The sequence below is a fragment of the Lycium barbarum genome, chromosome 6 (assembly GCF_019175385.1).
Source record: "Lycium barbarum isolate Lr01 chromosome 6, ASM1917538v2, whole genome shotgun sequence".
NCBI lineage: Eukaryota > Viridiplantae > Streptophyta > Magnoliopsida > Solanales > Solanaceae > Lycium > Lycium barbarum.
The window spans coordinates 115,992,713-116,017,310 of NC_083342.1; the positions used below are offsets into that span (position 1 = coordinate 115,992,713).

The following is a 24,598-nucleotide window of genomic DNA, read 5'->3' on the forward strand; positions in this document are numbered from 1 at the left end:
ACATAACAAATTGTATTCATGTCGTGCTCAATCTGAACAGTTAAGTTTAGTTTTGTGAATCAATCGATCGGAATTTGCAAATACTAAAATTTATTACTCCGTATTTGAAATACTGGTAAAATATTGAAAAACATATTTCAGAAGTATTTCCAAATAATGATTTTCACTCACAAAATTATACCAATCATGTGAAATTTATTGTGTCATAAGTAAGTGCATGCAAATCCAAATACATTTTTACATCTTCAATATAAAGATACTCTTTTCTTCCACCTTCAATCAAATATTGGCCTAACGTTTGCTAATACATTATTAGATTTAAAAATTAATAGGGTTAAAAATAACTTAGGGAGTTTTTTATGCCATAAACTCCCTCCATCCCAATTTTATATGAAAGTTGATCAGTTTAGGGAGTCAAACAACCCTTTCTTTGACTATAATTTTCTTCAACTCTTTTCATATACTGTGAATTATTAATTATGCAGATTTATAGTACTTTTTATATAGTTTCTAAATATGTAAATTTTATTATAAAATACTCGAAGAATCTATGTTTAAAATTGAGGCAAATAAAAAATTATTTGACTCCCCAAACTGATCAACCATTCATGTAAATTGGGACGGGGGAGTAATGTTTAATGTTTTGTAGAATAAAAAACACCCAATGTTACAAAAAAAAAAAAAAAAAAAAAAAAAAAAAAAAAAAAAAAAAAAAAAAAAACACTCTAATAAACATAGAAGAGTAGATGACATATTGTATAGCAATATGTTACCATAGCTAATTAGAAGGGAAATGGGCATCTTTGCTCTTAAAGGTAATTTTTTAGTCATTATTGGATAAATCATTGTTACTTGTGATATACAGAAGCACGACATGAAAGAAAACTTGGCCAAATTATTCATCTTTTCTTCTTTAAGTAGATGAAGTTACGTTGATGAGTCCCAAAAATCAAATAAGATTAATTGTTGCTTTTCTCTTGGTATCCTACAGACTTGAATTTGTGGGAATTCATTCTCCAATAATTGTGCTAAGTAGTTTGAAGAGAACAGACACCACCTTAATTTGAATTGACACCAGGAAGTAAATGGAAAAAAATTGAACCAAAGGGTTGGGAGTTGTGACTATTGAGTAGGCGTCAGTTTTTTAAATTTAGAAATAGAATACTTAGTTTAATAGAAGGGTATTTAAGCTATTTGACTTTTAAGTTCAACGTTTCATGCTTTAAATATAGTATAGATATAGATAGATACAGGATTAACAACATCCATACATAACAAAGATTGCACTAATTACCAGATATAAGTGTCACAGTTACCTCATAAGGAACTCCGCGAAGATAACTTTATTTTGAGAGGTAAGTTTACAGATAATACCAATAAATGACATGAAATAATCCCCATTGCCCAATTCAATCTTGCAATAGGAAACTGAGAATCTACCAGGCCTACCTAATACTTCCATTTCAAGTTCTAATCTGCTTTTAGTGCTACAATAAGGTGAACAAACACTTTCTTTGGTGCTTATCTTCTGTCAAACTTCCCAGTAAAGATGAGAATAAATCTAGCCGTCTCTATAGGACGCATAGTACTGCTTCCTTCATAAATTTAGAATAACTTGTGCAGTCACTTGGATATCTTGGCAGTAAGTTCTCTTACCAGCTTGGCAGCAACCATTGCCGTCATACCATCAACAGTATCACGCTGTGGGTTGAACTCAACAACATCAGCACCAACAACATCAGCTTGAAGGTTATGCAGTATGTTTAGAACATCACGGAAAGAGAGACCGCCTGGCTCTATATGAGATACTCCAGGAGCAAATGCTGGATCCATACAGTCAAGATCCACAGAGATATACACGCCCTTCACACCTTCACCAAGTTTCTGAATTTACAAGAATAATATTAACCAATTAAGATTATCAATGAAGCAAATAAATAATGAAAAGTCCAGCGTATAGACAACGGAAGACTAGCAGTTTCTACATTTGGTAACTACCCGCAAAAACTGAAATCGAAGGGGATAGCTTATAGTAGGATATACAAAGGCCGAGAGAGAAATATTATAGAGCCCGTTTGGATTGGCTTATAAGTTGGCTTATAAGCTGTTTTCAGCTTTTTTGAGTGTTTGGCTGGCCAGCTTAAAGTCATTTTATGCTTAAAATAAGCTCAAAAAAATAATTGAACCCATTTGACTTAGTTTATCTAAAGCAGCTTATAAGCTGAAAACAGCTTATAAGCCAAAAAAAATAAGTTGGACTACCCCAACTTATTTTTTTCAGCTTATAAGCTGCAAACAGCTTTAAGCTGTAAGCCAATCCAAACGGGCTCATAGTATGCATCTGGAATAGACATATTCAGAACACATTTGCAAGTTGTAATTTGGACAGAAAAAACAAGAGCGAAAGTGAAAGGAAAGAGATGGTAAAGAAAGACAGACCAGATTCTCCAAAAATTGGCGGTCTCGGGAAAATGTTCGCATTTCATATTGTTCCACGCCGAACCTTTTTCCTTGTTCGCGACCTTCTTTATTAATTGACCTGATTCCGACCTACAAACAAGATCAAGTGTTCTGGTAAACAATTTCTATTGTTTATACTCATGGGATTAAGCTCCTTGTAAACCCAAAGAGTACATCTTTAAACAGCTTATCCTATCGCAATAAGAAATAGTATACAGAATTACACATGCTTAGTTGGTCTATAAAGAGAACTTATATTACTTGCAGAAGCCGTCGAGCATAACCACCCTCCATTATTCGGGCAAAGCTTGATGCATGTGAATATTTGTTTCCTTCAAAGGCATGATAAATGTCAGGATGAGCATCAAGGTGAAGGATATCAATAGGTCCTCCAAGCTTTTCAGACACGGCTCTTACAACAGGATAGGATATGGAGTGATCACCCCCTAGCACCAAGGGGCGCAATGGATTCTGAAAAGAGTCAAAACGGGGAATTAAAATAAGCAAATAAATATGTAAAAGGAAAAAACATTAGAAACTGAAGCATACAGACCTTGCCTAAAAAGAGACTACTTTCAGTAGATCACCAAAGTATAAGAAACGTTTCGATTCAAAAGCAAGGGGAAGTCATCCGACAAAAGTGAGTATTGATGCTTCATTGAATAACAGCTGAGCAGAAATGATTTCTTTCATTCAACTGAAGATCTTTTTTCGTTTGTTCTCAATGAGATAAAAATTGACAGGACGACTGTAGCAGCACAGAGAAGGCACAATAGTTTGATGCATAAACATATTGGTATGAGTAAACTGTCTCAAGCAGGTCTTTCCAACTTCAGATATCATATTATGGATAAAAGCTCCATGAGAACAGCATATGGGGCCATGAAGAGAACTCTCTTTTTCCTTTTTTTAACTTTTCATAGATATATGGATGAAGGCGAGAAAACTAATTTTACATTGGTAACTCCGAACAATATAGTAAAGAGTTACAATTAAAGCCATAATTTCAGAATGGCGCAGGTAGGAATTAGGACGTTAAAAAAAACTGTTTTTACTAGTTTTGGGCGGGGAGGGGGAGGGGGGTGTTGGAAGTCTTATATATTGTTATAAAAATGATTTTCATAAATTCCCTAATTTAATGGGTGCAGGAGCCTCTCCTGCCATCCTAGCAAAGGCCTACTGTATTAGTATTCTTCCCCTGCAGAAAGGGCACAAATACTTCCCCAGAAGTTATTACATAAACGATGGATTACCTCCTCCATAACTAGCTTGACAGATTCACTTATGATACTCATCAAGCTATCATCATCTACGCCTGCATCTCGTAACTCTTGAACTGGCACATCACCAACATCAGTTAAGACGCGTGGATCATTTAGTTCTTTTCCTGCACAATAGAAATTACTTGTTTAAATAAAGTACAAACTTCCAATAGCATTGAGCTAAAGGAATGTCAATACATGACTCTATGATGAAGAATGTGGATAATAACAATCAAGAGGTTTAGCAAATTAGACTGAATGCCTGCCTATGCAATTAATTAGACTGCATCTCTTTGCTCTCTCCATAAAGTATAACCAAAATCTCAACCAGAACAGAATGATATTGAATAGAATGAATATAAAGCTTAACCCACTGTTTACTGAATATTTGATTGTGATTGGTAATCCCCAAAACAAATTATAGTCTTTTGAAACTCATCTTATACAAATTAAATAATGTGAAAAATAATCGTTTTAACAGGTAGATAACTTTGACTTACCTTCCTCAGTTGTGGAGTTTGTACTGCCACACCAGATAGCCTCTCGTATACGAGGAGGGGCAAATGCTGGCCCCTGGAGAAATGAAGAGTTATGTCCCAGAGGAACTCCAAGAAGAGACGTCGAGGCTACAGCACCTCCAAGAGCACGAACAAGCTCTCCCTATAAAAAGTAACTTGAAAAGATCGGCAAGGGAATAAATCACTCATTCACGTATCAATGGTCTTATAGGAAACAATTCAGTACAGCAAACCAGTAGGGTCAACCCGAATGAGAAACAAGAACCCTTAAAAAGTAAGCGCTAATATCTTGTCAGATAATAAAACTGAAGTAGCTGCTTGTCTTCTTTCTCTCCCTTCTCCCCTGACAAACCTAAGTTCTATCTATCCTTAATCATGATGAAGAAATAGACCATTACGTATTAGGATACAACTGCCACTTTCCCATTTCATATGTGTGACTAAATTAAGTTACAACGCAGGGACACAGATCAGACAGTAAGGGAACACTGTGTTTTTTAAATGGTAAACAACCTATATCACCTACAATAAAAGGAAACAATACAAAATCTTGAAAATATCTGCTGCTGATATAATGTTTAGTCATGCTTGTCAATTCCAATCATATATAAAACTTTCTTCTAATATGATTATCAAATCATCATATGTAAACTAATTTGCATGAGAATTAGCACTGCTGAATTTATACACACCCGCAACATTAAGGACCACCAAGATAAATCTGAAAGACAGCTTTCCACCAGTGTTCTTAGGCTGTTAAGACCTTTTACACAAAAGGTTCTATTCATAATATTACATCAACAATTCGCTAACTGTAGTAATAAAAAAAAAGAACTAAGTTATACTAATGCGAAGCATCTTACATTACATTCTTTCAAGCCATACATACCTTAAGTTTTGCTCTTTCACGAATAAGTGTAAGAGATGCCTCTATAACACGATTCTGTCCTTTTTCCACCAATTCTTTTGGAACATTTGATGCATGCAGTTTCTGCATATAGTTGATTCCCATCCTCCCAGCACTCTTCATATTTGTTAATTCTGATTATCCTACAAATTCCAGTCCGTAAAAAAAACCAAAAATGCAGAAACCCAAAGCTGCAAAGTAGATAAGAGTAAAGCGACCCAAAGAGGAACTAACTAGGCATGAGACTACACAACAAATGAACCAGATATAAAAAGTTATCTACCATGTTTATGAGCAAACATCAACCACCAAATTTTGCTGTCTTCTCCTATTGATATCCCAAAAAGAAGAGAGGACGCTCAAAAAAGACATTTTCTTTTACATCCTCCACAAGTCTGTTAAGATTTCAAGCAAACTATGGTGAAATTTACAGGAACTAAGTATCTGCTTTTTCAAGAACACCTCTTCAGTAGTTGCTGGTAAAATAGTTTGTCGTCAACAAAATTGTGAACATACAGAAAGGTCTATATTGTTGAGTCATGCCACCAGATAGTGGAAAAACAATAGGGAAGAAACAGAAACTAAGAAGATTAGTTATATGCCTAAACAAAAAAAAAAAAAAAAACTTTTTATTCAGATCCCCCATAAGTAGGAATTTTCTCAAGTCAAGCCAAACCCATGTTGATATACCCATATAATTTCCAGTTCTTAGCTATTCTTTGGTTAATCAACAAAAAAGAAAGCAACTTTCTTTCAATTCCATATTATTTATTCCAAACTTATGGTTCACAAAAAGAGCCAAACTTACTTTCTCTGCAACAAAACAGAGCGCGAAGATAAAAAATTCAAGAACAAAAGTTTAAATCTTGAAGGGTCATAAATTAGGTATCAAGAGAAACAAAGCAAGAAAATGATACCTTCAAGAAAGAGTGATGAAAAAGGAAAAGGTAATGGTTGAGTCTAAAAACGAGTTGAGGCAAGGAAGAGAAGAGCTAAGAATAAAGTCATCTACTTTATTATGTACAAGTGGGATTTGGTGTTTGCAGCGAATGGAGTGTGAAAATAGAGAACTACTAAGGGAACAAGATTAGAGCAAATTACACGTAATCACTGACTGCTAAACCCAATCCATCCCTGATCCCTCTGGTGAAATGGATATATATCCAACCAACAGCCAAAAAGTCTTTGAATTTGATTTGCTAATATAGTTATTAGTAATAAATAAAGAATTACTGTATTAGTTTAATTTGATAATCAAATAAATCATAAAGAACAAAAAAGTAAATGATAAAATAATTTTGACTAACTTTTAAAAATGTATTTTTTTTTATCATATTGCAGGACACAAATTACAATTATTTATTTTTCATATAACTTTTAAATATTTAAATGTTGATTTTAATAAACTAAATCTTGATAAAAAGAAAAGTAGACATAAATTGGGACGGAGAAAGTAAAAGATATGGACGGAGTGGGTTTGTAACTCTTTACAAACTTGTTTTTTAGTTTATACATTTTTTATAAAAAGAAATTTTATTTTTACACGTAATTTTTTTATATATATATAAGAGCTCTGAAAGAATTATTTTCTTACATACAATTTTTAAGTGATCGAGATCATTACCTTAAAAGGTTTCAGGTTGAGATGGTGAACGGAAATGAGTTCAGTTACCCAAATTAGGCAACTGACGACATCAACCACATTTTGGCTCATTTCCCCTTGCATATCACGCACTTCTATGTGCCATTAACAGTCACGGAAGTGCGCAATTGGGCGGCTGACACCATCTCATTGGCCAACTACACCGAACTCTAACGGTAAGGCCAGGGTGTGACTAGTAGGCGTTTGATCATACTTTGAATTTAACTTCCTATCATAATTTCAAATCTCAAGTTTTTCGAAAAGTCACGATTTGAAATCTTGAATTTCAAATCATGATTTTAATTTTTTTAAAACATAAAACTTGACCTATAAATATATATTTTATAAAAAAAAAATTATAAGTTGATAAATATATTTTTTAAATATAAAACTTGACTCAAAGTAACAATGTTGGTTAGTCTTCTCGGTCATCTGATCGGAAATGCATTCTCGACTAAAGAGATTATATGTATCATGTGCGAGAATTATATTAAAGGGTATTAACCCTTACAAAGGCGCTATAGATGTTTTCACTTTTACACATGCATATATACATTGGTATATAGACCCACGGGTGGAGATAGATTATATCTTGTGGGTCCGGCCAAACTTAGATTTCGTTCAAATTTTATACTATTTGTTTAAGAAATCTATTAAGAACATATAGATTATTAATTTATCAATAAATTAAAGATTTACAATTCAAAGATCATAAACTTCAACTCCTACATATGAATCCACATGACCCAACTAAAAAATAGAGATATATACTAAAAACTGCATCAGGTCGAAACACAAAATTAGGAATGAACTCAAACTAGAATATATTTGACCGGGGGCGGATCTACAGTAGCGGAACCCACACCTATCATTGCAGGTCCCATAATTATGTTGAAAAATATATGAAGACTATAAGATTTTGCAGATTAGAACTCACAACTAAAAGTGTGGTTGGTTTGATGGCAAGGAAGGGACCTGTTGAGTGGTCTTCCTCGAGCAGACGTGGAGTCAAAACTCGATGGACTATTTTTTAAAATTCAATTCGCTTCTCAATTCTAACACGCAAAAGGCAGAAAACTACTACTTCACATTTTTTGCTCTTTTTTTTTTTTTTGGTTAAAAAAAAAAAAAAAAGACATGACAAAGTCAACTAGAAAAGAAATCACCTAATAAAATATTACATTTACCCAAATTTCAATATTTCAAATCAAATTTGAAACAAAAAAAAAAGTGAGAAACAAGAAAAACTTAGAGTTAAAAAATTATTGAGAACCCACAAGCTTAAAATTCTAGATCTGCCTCTGTATTTGTCCTTCGAATTGTGCTCCATCTTGTATATGGCCTCACTAAATTAAGGTCAAAAACCTAAGGATTCGATCTGAAGTAATTGCACTTTTTTCCCTTAAAATGGACCGGTCTTTACTTTTTGGCCTTCAAATGGGCTAGTCTTTAATTTCTATCTTTTAAAATTGAATTTATGCCTAATGGGATATAACTTTTTTATGTACGTGGGCACAATTTATAGGTATTAAAATTCGTAACTTATCGCCCGTAGGCATAAGTTTGATTGCTAAAGGGAGAAAAATTAAAAGACCAGTCCATTTGAAGGACAAAACTTAAACACCAACGGAAAATAGGGACAGAAGTGCAAATGACCCATTCGATATGGCTCTGGTCAAACTCTAGCGGGCAATTCGCATAATGTCCTTATTTTGGGGTGGTCTTTAATTTTTGGCCATTAAATTGGTAGTCTTTAATTTTGTCCTTCTTTAAAACCCCTTGATTTCATGTTCGAACCTCTACTCAATCAAAAAATTTTAAAAAAATATTGCAAGGTAAAAGTTTGAATTCGTGAGGCAGACAGGCAGAATTTTGTTACCTTCAGACAGAGTTTGCAGTTGAACTCTACCTGATCAGGCAGAGTTTGACTCAAACTCTGCTTGATCAGGTAGAATTTTGAGGCAAACTCTACCTTAAGGCACGCCTAAATTCTATCATACGACAGAGTTTTTCCTTAAAGTCTTACTTCGGCCCGAACGGGCCTAACTTTGCTATAAAACTTTATCTTTAACGAAATTACTTTTTTAGTGAGCCGAGATTCAAAATCCAAAACCTCACGATATTAGACGAAAAGGCCAAAAATTAAAGACCAGTGCATTTGAATGGCACTTCGCACAAGAAAAAGAACTCTAGCCCTGATATTACATCTGGGCTATTTGTAGCCCCTGAAACTCTAGGCCCGACCCTATTTGTTGCAGTTCGGAGCAAGTCATGCTAATATGGATCCAGGAAACTAGAAAATTGGAACATTCCAAATTCTTCTCCAGAACATATACTCCCTGCCTAAAATATGGTTGACAGTTATGGAAACAAAAATATAACAACAGAAGAAATATGCCTCTTCTTCATCACAGAATTCCTCTTCCCTTCCACCGTCAACCTCTTCTCTTCTCTCCCAACACCACCACCACCAGAAGACTAATCCCAATCCACTCCATGTCCACTTCATCATCACAAACAACTCCTCACCAATTAGACCATCACGATCAACAACAAGAAGATGAAGAAAAACAAGCTTCATTATCTCAAGTCTTGAAATACCACCAAGAAACCAAACACTCTTTCACAAACTACTCTCGAGGTCCACGTGGTCTTGATTGGGCAAATCAACCCAACCCTTTTCGCCGTTACATATCTTCTCCACTAATCCCTTTATTACACCCTCCATTTTCTCAAGAATCATCTCCACTTTACTCCTCAATTTTCAAGACTCTTCCTTTTCCAAAACCCATTTCACAACTCACAATTTCTCAGCTTTTCTATGATTCTTTAGCCTTATCAGCTTGGAAATCTACTGGTTTTTCAACTTGGTCACTTCGTGTAAACCCTAGTAGTGGTAATCTTCATCCAACTGAAGCTTATATTATTTGTCCACCTGTTGAAACACTGTCAGATAAAGGTTTTGTAGCTCATTATGCACCAAAAGAACATTCTTTGGAGATTAGAGCTCAATTCCAATCTAGTTTTTTCACAAGATTCTTCCCTGAGAACTCTTTCCTTATTGGGTTATCATCTATATTTTGGAGGGAATCTTGGAAATATGGTGAAAGGGCATTTAGGTATTGTAATCATGATGTTGGTCATGCTATTGCTGCTGTTACAATAGCAGCAGCAGGTCTTGGATGGGATGTCAAAGTTCTTGATGGATTAGGTTATGAGGATTTAGAGAAGTTAACAGGTCTTGGAATTTTTCCTAAGTTTGAAATTCCGTCTCGACCGATAAAAGGGAAAATGCCAGAGATTGAATTTGAACATCCAGATTGTGTTCTTCTGGTTTTTCCTAGTGGAGTGAGTGAGTTTGAAATGGATTATAAGGAGTTGAGTTGTGCTCTTTCGGAGTTTTCGGGTTTGGATTGGAAGGGAAAGCCTAATCAGCTTAGTAAAGAACACATTTGTTGGGATATTATATATAGAACAGCTGAAGCATCGAAAAAGCCATTAACAATGTTTAATGGATCAGTAGTTGATCCATTTCAGAGTAGCGGAACATTTAGTGAAAGCTGTTATAAGGATTTCAGTTTAAGGGAAGTGATTAGAAAGAGGAGGAGCGCAGTGGATATGGATGGTTCTACCGAAATGGCCAAAGAAACATTTTATCAGATATTGTTGCATTGTATGCCTTCTGGTTCACGCGATGGAGAGAAACATGTTAGACAACTGGCATTGCCATTTAGGTCACTTGCTTGGGATAGTGAAGTCCATGCTGCTATGTTTGTTCATAGAGTTGTTGGCTTGCCAAAAGGGTTATATTTTTTGGTTAGAAATGAGAACCATTTGGAGGATCTTAAGAAAGATACTAGAGCTCAGTTCAAATGGGTGAAACCAGATGGTTGTCCTGATGATCTTCCTCTGTATGAGCTAGCCAGGGGCGACTGCAAGGAGCTTTCAAAACGATTATCATGCCATCAGGTACTTATTTTCAGTTCTTTAATATGATCATATTAGTAAGGATTTCTTGATAAGTCATGTTACAACAACAACATACCCAGTGAAGTCCCACAAGTGGGATCTGGGGAGGGTAGGGTGTGCCCTGACCTTACCCCTACCTTAGTAGAGAGGCTGTTTCCGATTGATAAGTCATGTTAGTTGGGATTAAAAAAAAATTAAATGCTGGAATGAAACAGGACCAAATGGATCCAAACAGATATTGAGTTTTCACATAGCAGAACCCATTTAGTTTGGGGTTGAAGTTTAATTGTTGTTGTTCTTTGATATTAGTATATGATCATCCTTGCGGATAACTTATGTGATTCAGCACGTATTTTGTGATGAGATTCTCAGGACCAAAAGATATAGTACTGTAACATTTTTTGCTTCATATCCAAACTTTCATTCCCCCCTTCTCTAATATCTCGTTATTATGTGCTTTTGCACAACACAGATTAACATTATAGTTATGGTTCCTATTATGAGGGTGTTTGGACTGGCTTTTAAAAATAGCTTATAAGCTAAAAGCCATAAGTTGGGAATACTCAACTTTTGGCTTTTAGCTTATTTTTGTACTTTTTTTGACTAAAAGTAAGTGCTTAAAACCCCGCAAGGGTGGCTCAGTTGGTTGAACATGGGGCTTCCATAATGGAGGTTTCAGGTTCGAAACCCCCGGCCTACGATAGCAGGAGATTTTCCTTCTGGGTCGAGCTCGTCGTACGGGGCTTGCCTAGTGCGAGTTATCTCTCCTGTGTGGTTTGCGGGCTATTGCACAGGAGCGGGATTTACCCTGTGCGCACCCAAAGGTTAGCGGTTACAGGTTCCCTTGTCATCAAAAAGTAAGTAAGTGCTTAAAAGCACTTTTTATGTTTCCCAAACACCACAAAAAGTAGAAAAAAGAGCTTAAAAGCCAAAACCCTTATAATAAGTCAATCCAAACATCCTCTATATTGACATTGTGGCCGAAACTTTTCGAAAAAAATTGTCATTGTAAAAACATATAAAATTTATAACTAGCTGTTACCATTGTAAAAGGAATCTTGATTGAGTAACCGAAAAATCTTACTTCTTTTTTTTCCCCTCTCCGTCATACGAGGTGCTTCTATTCTGTAGAAATATGAGTATACATTTGGATGAAATGTTTCCATTCTTCAACTAGAGATCAGTACGTGTCTCCCAGTGAAATAAAGCATAAGACTAGTGTAAAGCAAACTTTTTGTCCAACTTAATATATCTTTATGGCAAATGGAGATGATCCTTTCTTGTTTTCTCTCTTTCAATTTTGCCATATTATGTAGAATTCTGATGCTAGCTGGACTCTACAACCAGATCAAGCTCATTTGTTGCTTGTGGTGCTTCAAGTGACCCCTTTTTGATGGATATTTATTATACAGGACATTGCTGGTGATGGCTGCTTCAGCTTGGGTATGATTGCACATTTTGAGCCCACTTTGCGCAACAAGGGTTCCTGGATGTACCCACGGTTATTTTGGGAGACAGGAGTTCTCGGCCAAGTTTTGTATCTTGAATCGCATGCAGTTGGCATCTCTGCTACTGGAATTGGCTGTTTCTTTGACGATCCTGGTATATCTCTACCCTCTCTTTTTATCTTTACCTTGTAGTAGGAGTACAGGACATGGAATTGCACTTGCCTTGATTAGTCTCGTTCCTTGTGCAATCTTTTCTAGGAATAATTTCATGAAGCTGGAGTCAGTAGCATCCTGTTAGAATTGTATGTTATGTTCAAGATGCATAAAAGGATATTCTGATCTGGTTCCAGATAATTGCCCTTTCCTAGTCTTAAAGAACAAAAGACATCCCGAAAAATGTAAAAGGGAAAGTGAAAAGGGAAAAAGGAAAGAGGACATTGAGAAAGTCCCATAGTAATATGAACTTGGTATCCAAACAAAAAAGGGGTAACATGAACTTGGTAACAAGCAACATCCTAATTCTGCATGCCATATCCTTTCAGTTCTGATTGAATCCAGCTATTAGCTTGAATAACGATACGCCAATCAATCACTCCCCATCACCAACAGCACCCCTTCAAACCACGACTCTCCAAATAAGAAGAACAAGGGGAAAAAATAAAATATCGAAAATAGATAGGCACCCGGAAAAGGAACAAAATCCTTATACAACGGACTATGTGGTAACAATAAGTGGTTCATCTGAGTATGATTATACTGTAGTCCAAAAGTGTGTAGCAGCTCTCTGCTGAAAGGAAAGAGTAGGTCATTGTCACTTGAAGCAAGGGTATAGCCGACACTCTCCTTTCTAAAATAGCTAGATGTAAGACGTCGGCCAGAAAGAAATTCAGAATTGCAGACCAGTTAGTGCTTGAAGGTAGAGCAATTAGAGGCTGCAAGGTTTATCAGTGTAAGGCTTCATTGCATATCCTATTTTCTGATGCTGGTAATTCAGGCATTAGTCTATCATAATTGGATGTTGGGCTTTGCTTATTAGTTTTAGAAAAAAAGGGTTAGCTTATTGTAATTCTTGCTGTAATTTTCCCTTCTTCCTTTTATATATATATAAATAAATAAAAAACACCTTCTGTATAAATCACCTTGTGTTTCCATAAGAATATGTTACATAGAAAACCTAACGTATGTGCTACTTCCGAAGTATAAAAAATCTTAGTAATTATATTAGCAAAATGTGAACCCGAACATATGCATTATCATCATTTTTGATCTTTGCCATTTCCCCTTTTAATCTTCCCCATTCTTTTCCCAGATAATTAGTAGATGATGTCATGTTTTGGCTTGATAACTGTATTCGACTAGATTAATTGGATGTTGTATTGCAACTAATCTGCTGCCTTTTGCTTGACCGTTGCCAGTACATGAAGTTCTTGGGCTGAAAGGATCAAATTATCAGAGCCTCTATCATTTTACAGTTGGAGGTCCTGTTGTTGACAAGCGGATAATGAGTCTGCCAGCATACCCAGGCCCAAGCGTTGATGCATGATCTGAAGAGTAGCGAGGGTACAAGCTATTACGCTGAATTTCACATAACTTGTGTTGCAAGAAGGTTCACTGCTCATATTTCTTCAGAAGAAAAGGGAGAACATAAAAATTCCTCAAACTTAAAGGTAGAAGAAAATGTATGTCAGGACATGTTACAATATATAGTTAGGAAGCACAGTTGAATTGCTGTACATAATGTTATCAAGTTATGCTTATGCCAATCCCGTCATTCTACAGAACCAACATTTTTCCTCTACTCTCTCTCAAGCATGGCAGCATCTCCTCTGATATATGTGGACTTCATGCGGCTGGTTAAATTCTGTTTCTTTTGTTCTCTTGGTTCTCGTATTTTTTGAACTTTTCGAGCATCAATGAGTATAAGATGTGGCATTTTCAAAAGAAATACTTGAATGGTTCATTAGCATTGATGTTTCATTATTTCTCGTGGCGGTGGTGGTTGTTGGTGTTGCTATCATGACTGGCATTTTAAACAAATTGTCTAAGAAAAGTCTGTCTCACAACCCAAGGGTGTGGCAGGCATTCTGAACAAATTGTCTAAGAAGAGTTTGTCTCAACACCCTTGATGTGGTCTACCGGCCAATAAAGTGGGCAAAAGTAGAAAATTTGAGGTTTAAATGTTAATACTGGGTTATTCTTTCCAGTGGTTTATGCTTTTTGTAGGTGTAGTTACTCATTCATTCTCTATACGGGTGGAAAGTAGCGGCATATTATTGTATATATATGTGAGTGGGTTCCAAACGACACTGATAAAAGTAAGAGTTGAAATGTTTGAAAAGCAAGAATGAGTATTTCACAATGTCTTGCTGTCAGCCTTGATTAAAATGATACAGAGCCAAAGGTATGGTTTTGTAGCAAAGCTACTCCACTTTCTGGTCACATCAGTTTTCAATGTGAAGTCAATCGTATAAGGTCAGCCATTCAAGTCAATCTAATAATGATCTATAACCTATAACTGTACAACAATAACATATCTAATGTAATTTCACAAAGTGGGTCTGGAAAGAGTAGGATGTAGCATATGTTATCCCTGCCTTTGTGGGGGTAAAGAAATTGTTTCCGAAAGACTCTCGACTCAAAGAAATGAAAAGAGAAGAAAATAAGAGAAAAGAAAATGAAAAGAACAGAAAAAGGACTCGAATCAAATAATAAAAGTGTAGCAGCAAAATAACAAGATACAATGCAAATGTTCATTAGATGCTAATGCATATTGAAGAGTAAGAAACTACGTGATTACTAAATAATATTCTCAATAACAAGAGGCAAAATAAACGCAACAACAAATAGTAATACACATCGAAGAATAAGATACTACGCGATAACTAAATACTATTTGTACCCTAATTCTCGACCTCCATATCTTTCTATCTAAGCTCATGTCCTCAGTCAGCTGAAGTTGTGTCGTGTCTTATCTAATCACTTCCCCCAGTTCTTCTTAGGGGTGGGCGTTCGGTTTTTCGATTCGGTTTTATCAAACTTCGGTTTGGCTATTTCGGGTTTGGTTTTTTGAAGGTGGACATCGAACACCGAACCAAACTAGTTCGGTTCGGTTCTTTCGGTTTCGGTTTTTTAAAGTTCTGTTCGGTTCGGTTTCGGTTTTTTCAATTCTGTTTTTTTGATATAATATTAGAAGCGATTCCATTGACACTAATTCATATTCTCAAAAGCAATAAAACATAAAACTGATAAATTGAAATCAAAATCAAACAAACAGGATACATAAGAACAGAAAACTATAATCATGATATAGGATTACTAGGTGTTATATACATACCGTAAGAATAATTAAGAAAACACATAAAGGACATACATTAATCCTAAAGACATATTCTAATTACCTTTCTTTGTTAAGGATATTTGATTTTCTCAATTGAAGTGGAAAATTAGGGATACAAATGCAAAAGAGGACTTATTACAATTGGTTTTTTTTTGCTTTAAACTTAATGGGTCTGGACTATTTTAATTATTTTTTGGGTAATGTATTAAATTTCGGTGTGCGTTCGGTTTTTTGGTTCGGTTTTATCAAACTTCGGTTCGGCTATTTCGGTTTTTTTACGGTGGACACCAAACACCGAACCAAACTAGTTCGGTTCGGTTCGGTTTGCTGAAGTTTCGGTTCGGTTTTTTGGTTTTCGGTATTTATGCCCAGCCCTAGTACTTCTTCTTCGCCCTATATTTACCTCTCCTAACTCCTGCTACCGCTAACCTCTCGCACCTTCTTACTGGCGCGTCCTCACACATCCTCTTCACATTGTCCGCCACTGATGTCACTCTCACCTTGTTATGTATAACTTCATCCCTAGTCATATCTCTCCGGGTATGCCCACACATTCATCTAAACATCTTCATCTCCGCTATCTTCATCTTATGAACTTGCACGTTCTTGACTGGCCAACACTCCACCCTAATGTTGGTCTAACTAACACTTTGTAAAACCTACCTTTAAGCGTAGGTAACACATTCTTATCGCGCAATACCTGGAGGCGAGCCTCTATTCCACCCACCTCGTTTCAATACGATGTTGATACATGCTTAGACATTAATATCCTTTTTTTGAAAAGAGCTCTTGCACCCAAGATATGACTTAGTGGTAGGTTGAGAGTCAAAATGCCTCAGGTTTAAATCCCAATGATGATAAAAACACCAGGTGATTTCTTCCGATCTGTCATAAAAGCACCTATTATTGGCGGATGGTGACAAATATTTATGAAATTAATTGAAGTGCGCACAAGCTAACACGAACAACACGGTTATTAAAAATAAATAAATTAAAGCTCTTAATCTACGTACCATAGGATTAAACCCTGTGTGGGAATAAGGGAAATAATATATTGGACAATATATAAAAGGGGTCGTTTGGTTTAAGGACTCATTAGTCCCGGGATTATAATCCCGGGACTAATTTATCCCATTTATTGAGATTATTTTATACCATCTACTCAGTATAAGTGGGTTAAGAAGGTATAAGCTGGGTTATCCCAGCATTAATTTTTATATCATGTTTGGTACAAGGTATAAATTTATCCCAACATTAATTTATACCTTATACCAAACATAGTATAAAAATTAATGGTGTATAACCCACCTTATACCTTAAACCAAACTACCCCAAAGGGTATATAGTAATTGGGCAAATCGAAATATTATCTGTCATAGAAATTCCCCAGAAAGGGAAGTATATATTTTATTTTATTACTACAGTAATAGCAAGTGGGGTGACAATCAAATTAATTATAGAAAGCACCAAACCCAACAGGCGTGCAAGAGCACCGAAAGCATAAAAAAAAAACAGACAAAGCAAAGAGAGATGATGCTTCCCAATGTTTGAGATATTGTCGGAAAACTCATAACTTTAAACTCTGCTCTTCACTTCCGGTTAACGGATCTCTGATCAGGTACTCCCTTTTTCTCATTTTAACAATCTTTCTTACCTCTTTTGGGTTTTTACATAACTTGTTTTCTTGACACTACATTTCCTAGGGTTAATACCATCACTTTGAAAGAAAAAAAAAAAGAAGCAATCTTTTTTGTTTACCTAGTAACTTTTTAAGGGGTTTGCCTTATTCTCTGATTGTTTTAATGGGATTTTATTGTTATTTGTAACTGACACATCCTTAACATATCCATGTCCCATCTTCAAGAACTAGATGAAGAAAGCGGTTACTATGATTTTTGAGCTTCTAATGACAAATGGGCTAAATGGTGTTTTTTGTTTTGTGAAAAGAATTGTGTCAGTTAGATGTTTATATTTGTTAATCTTGCAGAGTAAACAAGATTGCTTTGTTATGTTTGATATGTTTTCTGTTTTTTGCAGTATTAAGGTTATTATGTATGTTGGACACCTTCAGGCGTTGATGTGTAGTTTTCTTAGGTATGTTATTCAGATTATCTCTATCTTTTTTCTAATTTTTGTTATCATACTTAGAAGACTGTGTCCCTGTTTACTTAATTTTCGCGGTAGCACCGCTCATAGAGACGTTTTTATGTGCAATTTCCTTGCTTTCTTGGAACCAATAGTATGAGTAGTGCCTCTTTGAGGTTCTTGATCTACCTGAGTTTGTCCGGGTAGTTTTATTGCAAATTCGTGCTGATTTGGAGTTTATTTTGGAGCCTTGTAGCTGTTCAACATAGGATCTCTTTTAGTTTTCAAGGATACCTTTCAGTGGCAAGCTGATTCCTTTCTGCCATATGTGCTTTCTCTTAATTACATCTTTGTATTATCTACTCTAGGCTACCAATTTATGATCTTTGTGGTCCAAGTTAAGTGTCAACGCTTTTGGTCTAATGGTGGCCAATGTGTTAAGAGTCAATTTTGAGAAACCGCTTCCTTTTGAGAGAGATCTTTATAGCAAGTTAGAAAATTTAGGAGACTTCGATAAAATTTAGGAAATTTTGATGCTTTGATGAAGCACTGGTGTTTTGTGATGGTAGAATGTGAAAATGTACCGCCAATTCTGGATATGGAAAATTAATTTAAGACTTGTGTGAAAAGGGTGAGATGTCCTCGATGAAACTCAGGAAAGCCATGCGACAAGAAGGCCTTTTTAAATCATCAACATTTCATGAGAAGTGAAAGCAGGTTCTTTTCCGATTTAGAGTGAAAGAACAACAACAACAACATACCCAGTGAATCCCACAACGTGGGCTCTGGGGAGAGTAGAGTGTACGCAAACCTTACCCCCACCTTAGGTAGGGAGGCTGTTTCCGGAAGACCCTCGGCTCAAGAAAAAGCATAAGAAAGGTCAGATACGGACAAACAAATCAAAGCAATTATGGAAATGAAAACAATGAAAGTAAAAGTAAATAAGCCATTATAAACCAACAGATACTCGCAGAAATCAAGAGACAAGAAACTATAGAGCAACATAACTACTCGTAAGAAAGGATAAACGCGACTACCTACTAGCCTTCTACCCTAATATGAGTCCTCCATACCCTCCTATCTAAGGTCATGTCCTCGGTAAGCAGGAAATGCGCCATGTCCTTTCTAATCACTTCCCCCAATACTTCTTCGGCCTATTTCTAGCTCTTCTGAAACCGTCGTTGGCCAACCTCTCGCACCTCCGCACGGGGGCATTTGCATCTCTCCGCATCACATGCCCAAACCATCTCAGCCTCGCTTCCCGCATCTTGTCTTCCACTGAGGCTATTCCAACCTTGTCTCGAATGACTTCATTCCTAATCCTATCGCTCCTAGTGTGCCCACACATCCATCACAACATTCTCATTTCCGCCACTTTCATCTTCTGAACATGAGATTTCTTGACTGGCCAATACTCCGCCCCATACAACATAGTTGATCTAACCACCACTTTGCAGAACTTGCCTTTAATGTGAAAGAACACGACTTTAATTATATGCAACAAAAATGCAACTTGAATCCTAAGCAAGATGATTACTTATCCTAAAAAAAGATACTTACCAAGATGATTATAAACATCATAGTACCTCAATAAAAACTGAATCAATATGCATTACCTCAATAAAAACTGAATCAATATGCATAGGCAAGTTGTAGTTTTTTTTTTTCTTTTTAACTTACCAATTTTAGCTCAATTGGAGATACTTTGGTAGGATCATTTTCACCGTGATATGAAGAGAAAAAAGTCCTAAGATTAAACACCACTGCTAATGGTAAGTTAAACTAGGATTAAACAACACTGCGGAGTTCTATTTTTGGACATGTTTGAGGACAGCCTTATGGCTAAAATAAGCCAGGGATAAAAGGGTAATAAATTGAAATTTGGGATTCACCCATTGGCTAGTACTTGTACTGCCTCTTGCTGATTTTGAGAGGAGGGCATGGGTTGGAATTTCCCCCAAGCCCTAATCCTTGAGACCCTATAAAATATCTCTTTCTCTACCAAATCTGGGCAGCGGCCGTGAGATTCAAAAGTTGCTAAAAAGATACCAAAGTGTTTAAGCTCTTCTTTCTGCTGTGTTCAATAGCTGTTGAGGGAAAGCAAAGTTCTTCATTGCTGTTTGCTTTCTGCATATTAGGTAACCTCAAAAACCTTGCAGTGTTAATTTCCTAGCATCAAAGATGGGTTAAATGATTCGCTTTATTTTGATGAAGTTAAATGATTAGCTTTATTGGTGGGTATTGAATGCTATTTCTTTGGTTGAATGTTGCATTCCAATGATGATATTTTATTAAGTTCCTATTCTGTCTTGTTCAAGTCTTTGCCTATGATTCTGTGATTTTTTCTCCTTTTTAGTCTCTTTATCTTGTGCCATTGACAAGAATCAGTTAGTTTGTTTGTGTTGCATCGTGTGCATTTGAGCTGTCACACCCCTTTTTTCACTCCTGTTTAAACGAAAGGTGTTAAAGAGTTTCCATTTGAAGTGACGTTTTGAGAGGGGATTATTTATTCATTGTTGCCATTTGGAATTGAGTTTTGGTGTTCCCAGTAACCTTTTATTTGAATCCCTAATCAAAAGGAAGGTTTTTGATTCCTAAGTTATGGTCTGCAAAAACAAAGGACCGTGTAAGGAATTCTATTGAACGGGGGAAGGTAGAAGGTGTTAATGATAAGCTATTAACACCAAATCCACAACTCAATCACATGCGCAAATTAGGTGTTCACAATTACATTAAACCTAATTAAACTAAATACTATCTGAGATAATTAATTAATTAAATTGACGCTAAAATGCGCAAATAAGGAAAGAAATTTTTTTTTTCTTTGGTATTTTGTGAATGAGAGATGCAATTAATAAATGCACCAAAATTGGGAAATCTATTAAAATAAACTAAAATTCATCTAAATATTGTCAACTTTAGGAGAAATTAAAATGGTGCAAAATTAAGTGTTCACAGTGTCAACTCCGATGGGATAAAATTATGGAGAAGAATTATGAAATAAAAGGAGTTGACTTTGGTGTTGGTTGTGGAAGGAGCATATGATTTTGCTAGAACATGTGATATAATGGACTAATACAGAAAAATGAATAACCATGGCTGTATACTTTGGTGATTAGTAAAGTAGCTAGTGTGTCCATGTACTCAAGGAGTCCTGTGCAGGGTATCATTTGTTTATAAGCTGTCGAACGGCCACTCAAGTTGGCATGGAAGGGGCTGGAAAAATTCCATAAGGAATTTATGACTATCTAGTAGAGGGGGACGTGTGTGTGTTTGGGGGGGATATTTGGAGAGGAAAGGGATTCATAGCTTTCTCCCTGGATTCCTTCTATAGAGAACTTGTTGGAACAGCGTAAAGGAAGGTTTGTTCAAGCGTGGAATAAGGTCATGTTCTTCACTTGGAATCCATGTTGCATATAGGTAGGTGGTTAGATATTTTTGAGGTATAAGGAATACTTGTAATTGCGGCCTCTACTGCTAAGACCATCTTGGTGTATGTTAATGGTTTCTTGATCTATCCCCCCTGCCTCACGAAAAACACACATGGAAACTTGGTATACTGTATACAATTGGAGATGCAATACAGATCACGGTGAGTTGGTCCAGTTTACATAAGGAGCAATGAAACATGCCATATACCATTCCATTGTAGGTCTACGTCAGAATTGTGGCTGGGTATTGATTTTGGTTAATATTTCATGGATAGTGCCGGCCACATGGGACAAGTGGTGGAGGCATGGAAGTACTGAAGATCGGCAATGACAGGAGTACAGCTTGCTGGAACAGCACTGTCGTGTCTCTTTGAACTAACCTGGAAGGAGAAGAATAAAAAATGTTTCAGACTGTAAATTGTATGTAAATGTCTAAGGAAGTTAATTTGCTTCATTTGTCTTTTGGGGTAAAGAGAGAATTCTAAGGTAGTTGGGCCAATGGGATACGTGGCGGTTGTTTGGCATGGGGGGCGGGGCAGGGGGGGGGGAGTGGATATGACGCTACCATTTTATCTTGAGCTCACTTAAATACCAGTTGCTTTTCAAAGTTTTCTGCACTCCAAACAGTTATGCCTGAGAAGATGTCATCTGTTTTTTCTTTTTTTGGGTCGTTTTGCATGTGTTGCCTTTTGTTGGTTTGGAGAATTCTAGTGTAGAATACCTTACCTGGTCAACCCCACCCCCTTCCACCAATAAAGAAAAGAGTGTTCAAGTGAAGAAACTTTTCTTAATTGGTTACAAAAGGTGTTTATATGGAGGCTCAGAGGAGGTGGTATAGAACTATTGAACTGTTGATTTAACTTTTTCCTTGCTGAATGGAGGATTGATGGAGAATGACTTGTGAGTTATGGCTTTACAATTGATAGGGTATGTTGTTTATACTCGGGTGCGGATCTAGAGGTCGGATTCTTTATCATTTAAGTTTTAGGATTCAGGGTTATGGATCCGAGTGCTGATACCCAAAAATCAAACTAAATACCCAATCAATCTATACTTCTTGTTTATAGATGCAGTCAAAGCACCCAAAGTAAGTTGACAAAATCTGGTGTGGATCCCACACTCACAACCACATCATTTTGAAGGGTCGGGGGAAAAAAAAGAAGAAAGATAGGGGATCCCTGTAGTTTTGCTTTGTTTGACACTGGTGAACTGCTGCTCAGATCTGGATGTGTTAGGAACATTTGCATCTCTTTATGAGTATCTCATGGTAAAATTCTCTGAATGGATGCTGATGGTGCCAGGTTTTTTTTTTGCTAAGGTGTCACCAAGCTTTTTATTTTCTTGCTGTTTGGTTGCTTACCCAAGTGTACTCTGCTGCTAGTTGCTAAGGATTTTTGTTTTTAACTTTGGTTGATTTTTCTGGACGCTGCAACTGTTAGATGTTGGAAATTTATTTGCCTGTTTGTGATTGGTTCATGATGCATATGTGATGGAGTTTGGGTTTTACAGGTTAATTACCACACTTTTCTAGGGGTCGGGCTTTAAACTAATCTAATCTCATTACAAGTAGCTATGCAACCCAGTGGTGCAAGAGATACACAACTCCGTGAGAGCAATAGCCAGAAGGTCCATCCGCAACCAATGGAGGAAGCCGCAAACCAAAATCCTGAAGCAGTTGAGGCTATGGTATCTAGGATTTTTACAAATATCTCCTCTCTGAAGTCTGCCTACATTCAACTCCAATCTGCTCATACTCCTTATGACCCTGACAAAATCCAAGCTGCTGATAAACTAGTAATTTCGGAGCTGAAGAATCTCTCTGAACTTAAGCACTTCTACAGGGAGCACAATCCCAAACCTGTTTGTGTTTCACCTCAAGACTCTCGCTTGGCTGCGGAGATCCAAGAACAGCAGAGTTTGTTGAAAACATATGAAGTTATGGTGAAGAAGTTTCAATCTGAGATTCAGAATAAAGATTCTGAGATTCATCAGCTGCAGCAGCAGATACAAGAGGCCAATCAGAAGCGTGTCAAATTGGAGAAAAACCTTAAGCTCAGGGGCTTGTCAGCAAAAGAATCAGAGAATGCAGTTGACGAGAACGGGCATTTCTCCATGGACCTAACTCCTGAGCTTTTCAGGTCAGCAGTGGAAGCTGCTTATAAGGCCATTCACGACTTTTCTAAGCCATTGATCAACATGATGAAAGCTGCTGGTTGGGATCTTGATGCTGCAGCAAGCTCCATTGACCCAGATATAGTTTATGCAAAGAGAGCTCACAAGAAATATGCGTTTGAATCACATATCTGCCAAAGAATGTTCTCTGGATTTCAGAATGAATTCTTCTCTGTGAAACATGAGAATTCAGCTGTTACCGAGGATAGTTTTTACCACCAGTATCTTGCATTACGGGAAATGGATCCACTGGATGTTGTAGGCCAAAGTCCAGATTCCCTTTTTGGGAACTTTTGCCGAAGCAAATACTTAGCGGTGGTTCATGCAAAGATGGAGGCTGCATTTTTCGGGAACTTGGATCAACGAAACTATGTTATGGGTGGTGGACACCCAAGAACAGCTTTCTATCAGGCTTTTCTGAAACTAGCCAAGTCAATTTGGCTTTTGCAAAGGTTGGCATATTCATTTGATCCTCCAGTTAAGGTTTTTCAAGTCAAGAAGGGAAGTTGTTTCTCAGAGGTTCATATGGAAAGCGTGCTGAAAAATTTCATTGTAGATGATAACGAGGAGAAGCCTAAGGTTGGTCTGATGGTTATGCCTGGTTTCTATATCAGGGGCAGTGTGATCCAGAGCCAAGTTTACCTAACTGGTGTGAAGGTTACCGAATGATATTATGTATATCGTGTTTTTTGCTTTTATCATGCCTTATGTTCTAGCAAGTGTGCTTGTTGTTACATGCTGGTCAGTCTGATGTAAAATGTGTCTTCAGTAATGACTAGATGTCTCCGTATGGTCAGGCAAAGAATTGAAGTTGGAGAACTTTCTGTTCATGAACATAATTTTAGTTCTTGATTTTGGGACAATAGATGTCTTGATTCCCGACTATAAGTTTTCTCATGAAATTGATTTTGCTTCCAATACTGATGGATAGTATTGTATATCGCATATTTTTGCTGTTATATATACATGATAACGCCAATGCACTTTTGTCTCTGTAAATTTTTATGATATGGAAATGGATCTTAGTAGCCATAACAGCTCTGTTTAATTTCATCTCATAACATGTATTTCCAGATCTTGGCAATAAAAATTTAAGGTTACAGGCGGTTTGGTTTAGCCAGATAAACTAAACACGACAGAAATATTCAACTGTCGTCTTGGAATAGAACTTACTCTCTAGATTTATTGTTCGTATCTTTTTAAAAATATTTTTCATGTTTAATAGGTCAAAATGTTTTAGAAAGCATTTCCCCGGCTAGGAAAGTAAGTTTTTTAAAAATGCTTTCCTAGTGGGAGTAGGGAGAACAAGTTTCACAAATGTGTCTCCTCTCCACCCTCCAATGCCCCCCTCCTTGACCACCCAATCC

The 24,598-nt window shown here is 36.5% G+C and overlaps 3 protein-coding genes across 7 annotated transcripts; 2 read left to right on the forward strand and 1 right to left on the reverse strand.

Annotated features, from left to right (window-relative positions):
• Window positions 1-1,317: 1,317 nt before the first annotated feature.
• On the reverse strand, window positions 1,318-6,242 carry LOC132645721 (arginase 1, mitochondrial). Of its 4 annotated transcripts, none has more exons than XM_060362881.1 (7): window positions 6,065-6,242; window positions 5,130-5,281; window positions 4,223-4,382; window positions 3,714-3,847; window positions 2,722-2,931; window positions 2,440-2,550; window positions 1,318-1,884 (listed from the first exon to the last, which is right to left on the reverse strand). In XM_060362881.1, exons 2-7 carry the CDS (start codon window positions 5,268-5,270, stop codon window positions 1,624-1,626), a joined length of 1,017 nt encoding a protein of 338 aa, XP_060218864.1. In that variant the 5' UTR covers window positions 5,271-5,281; window positions 6,065-6,242; the 3' UTR covers window positions 1,318-1,623. The 4 variants fall into 4 exon arrangements, with proteins under 4 accessions (XP_060218864.1, XP_060218861.1, XP_060218862.1 ...); XM_060362878.1 differs by having other exon boundaries at window positions 5,130-5,290; XM_060362879.1 differs by having other exon boundaries at window positions 5,130-5,290; window positions 5,956-6,242.
• Window positions 6,243-9,106: 2,864 nt separating this feature from the next.
• On the forward strand, window positions 9,107-14,151 carry LOC132645723 (uncharacterized). Its single transcript, XM_060362882.1, has 3 exons — window positions 9,107-10,758; window positions 12,171-12,360; window positions 13,622-14,151. Exons 1-3 carry the CDS (start codon window positions 9,184-9,186, stop codon window positions 13,747-13,749), a joined length of 1,893 nt encoding a protein of 630 aa, XP_060218865.1. The 5' UTR covers window positions 9,107-9,183; the 3' UTR covers window positions 13,750-14,151.
• Window positions 14,152-16,988: 2,837 nt separating this feature from the next.
• On the forward strand, window positions 16,989-24,151 carry LOC132645724 (protein GRAVITROPIC IN THE LIGHT 1). Of its 2 annotated transcripts, none has more exons than XM_060362885.1 (3): window positions 16,989-17,161; window positions 17,581-17,637; window positions 22,630-24,151. In XM_060362885.1, exon 3 carries the CDS (start codon window positions 22,632-22,634, stop codon window positions 23,898-23,900), a length of 1,269 nt encoding a protein of 422 aa, XP_060218868.1. In that variant the 5' UTR covers window positions 16,989-17,161; window positions 17,581-17,637; window positions 22,630-22,631; the 3' UTR covers window positions 23,901-24,151. The 2 variants fall into 2 exon arrangements, with proteins under 2 accessions (XP_060218868.1, XP_060218867.1); XM_060362884.1 differs by having other exon boundaries at window positions 16,990-17,161; window positions 22,569-24,151.
• Window positions 24,152-24,598: the final 447 nt, after the last annotated feature.

What these genes read in the sequence shown, in the direction of transcription:
- LOC132645721 (XM_060362881.1), bottom strand. Translation starts at nt 5,270, where the DNA reads ATGAAGAGTGCTGGGAGGATGGGAATCAACTATATGCAGAAACTGCAT. An exon ending in AAACTCCACAACTGAGGAAG is followed by an intron (nt 3,848 to 4,222) that starts GTAAGTCAAAGT and finishes TCTATTGTGCAG; the next exon opens with GAAAAGAACTAAATGATCCA. An exon ending in ATGCTCGACGGCTTCTGCAA is followed by an intron (nt 2,551 to 2,721) that starts GTAATATAAGTT and finishes TCTTGTTTGTAG; the next exon opens with GTCGGAATCAGGTCAATTAA.
- LOC132645723 (XM_060362882.1), top strand. Translation starts at nt 9,184, where the DNA reads ATGCCTCTTCTTCATCACAGAATTCCTCTTCCCTTCCACCGTCAACCT. An exon ending in AACGATTATCATGCCATCAG is followed by an intron (nt 10,759 to 12,170) that starts GTACTTATTTTC and finishes TTTATTATACAG; the next exon opens with GACATTGCTGGTGATGGCTG. An exon ending in CTGTTTCTTTGACGATCCTG is followed by an intron (nt 12,361 to 13,621) that starts GTATATCTCTAC and finishes GACCGTTGCCAG; the next exon opens with TACATGAAGTTCTTGGGCTG.
- LOC132645724 (XM_060362885.1), top strand. Translation starts at nt 22,632, where the DNA reads ATGCAACCCAGTGGTGCAAGAGATACACAACTCCGTGAGAGCAATAGC.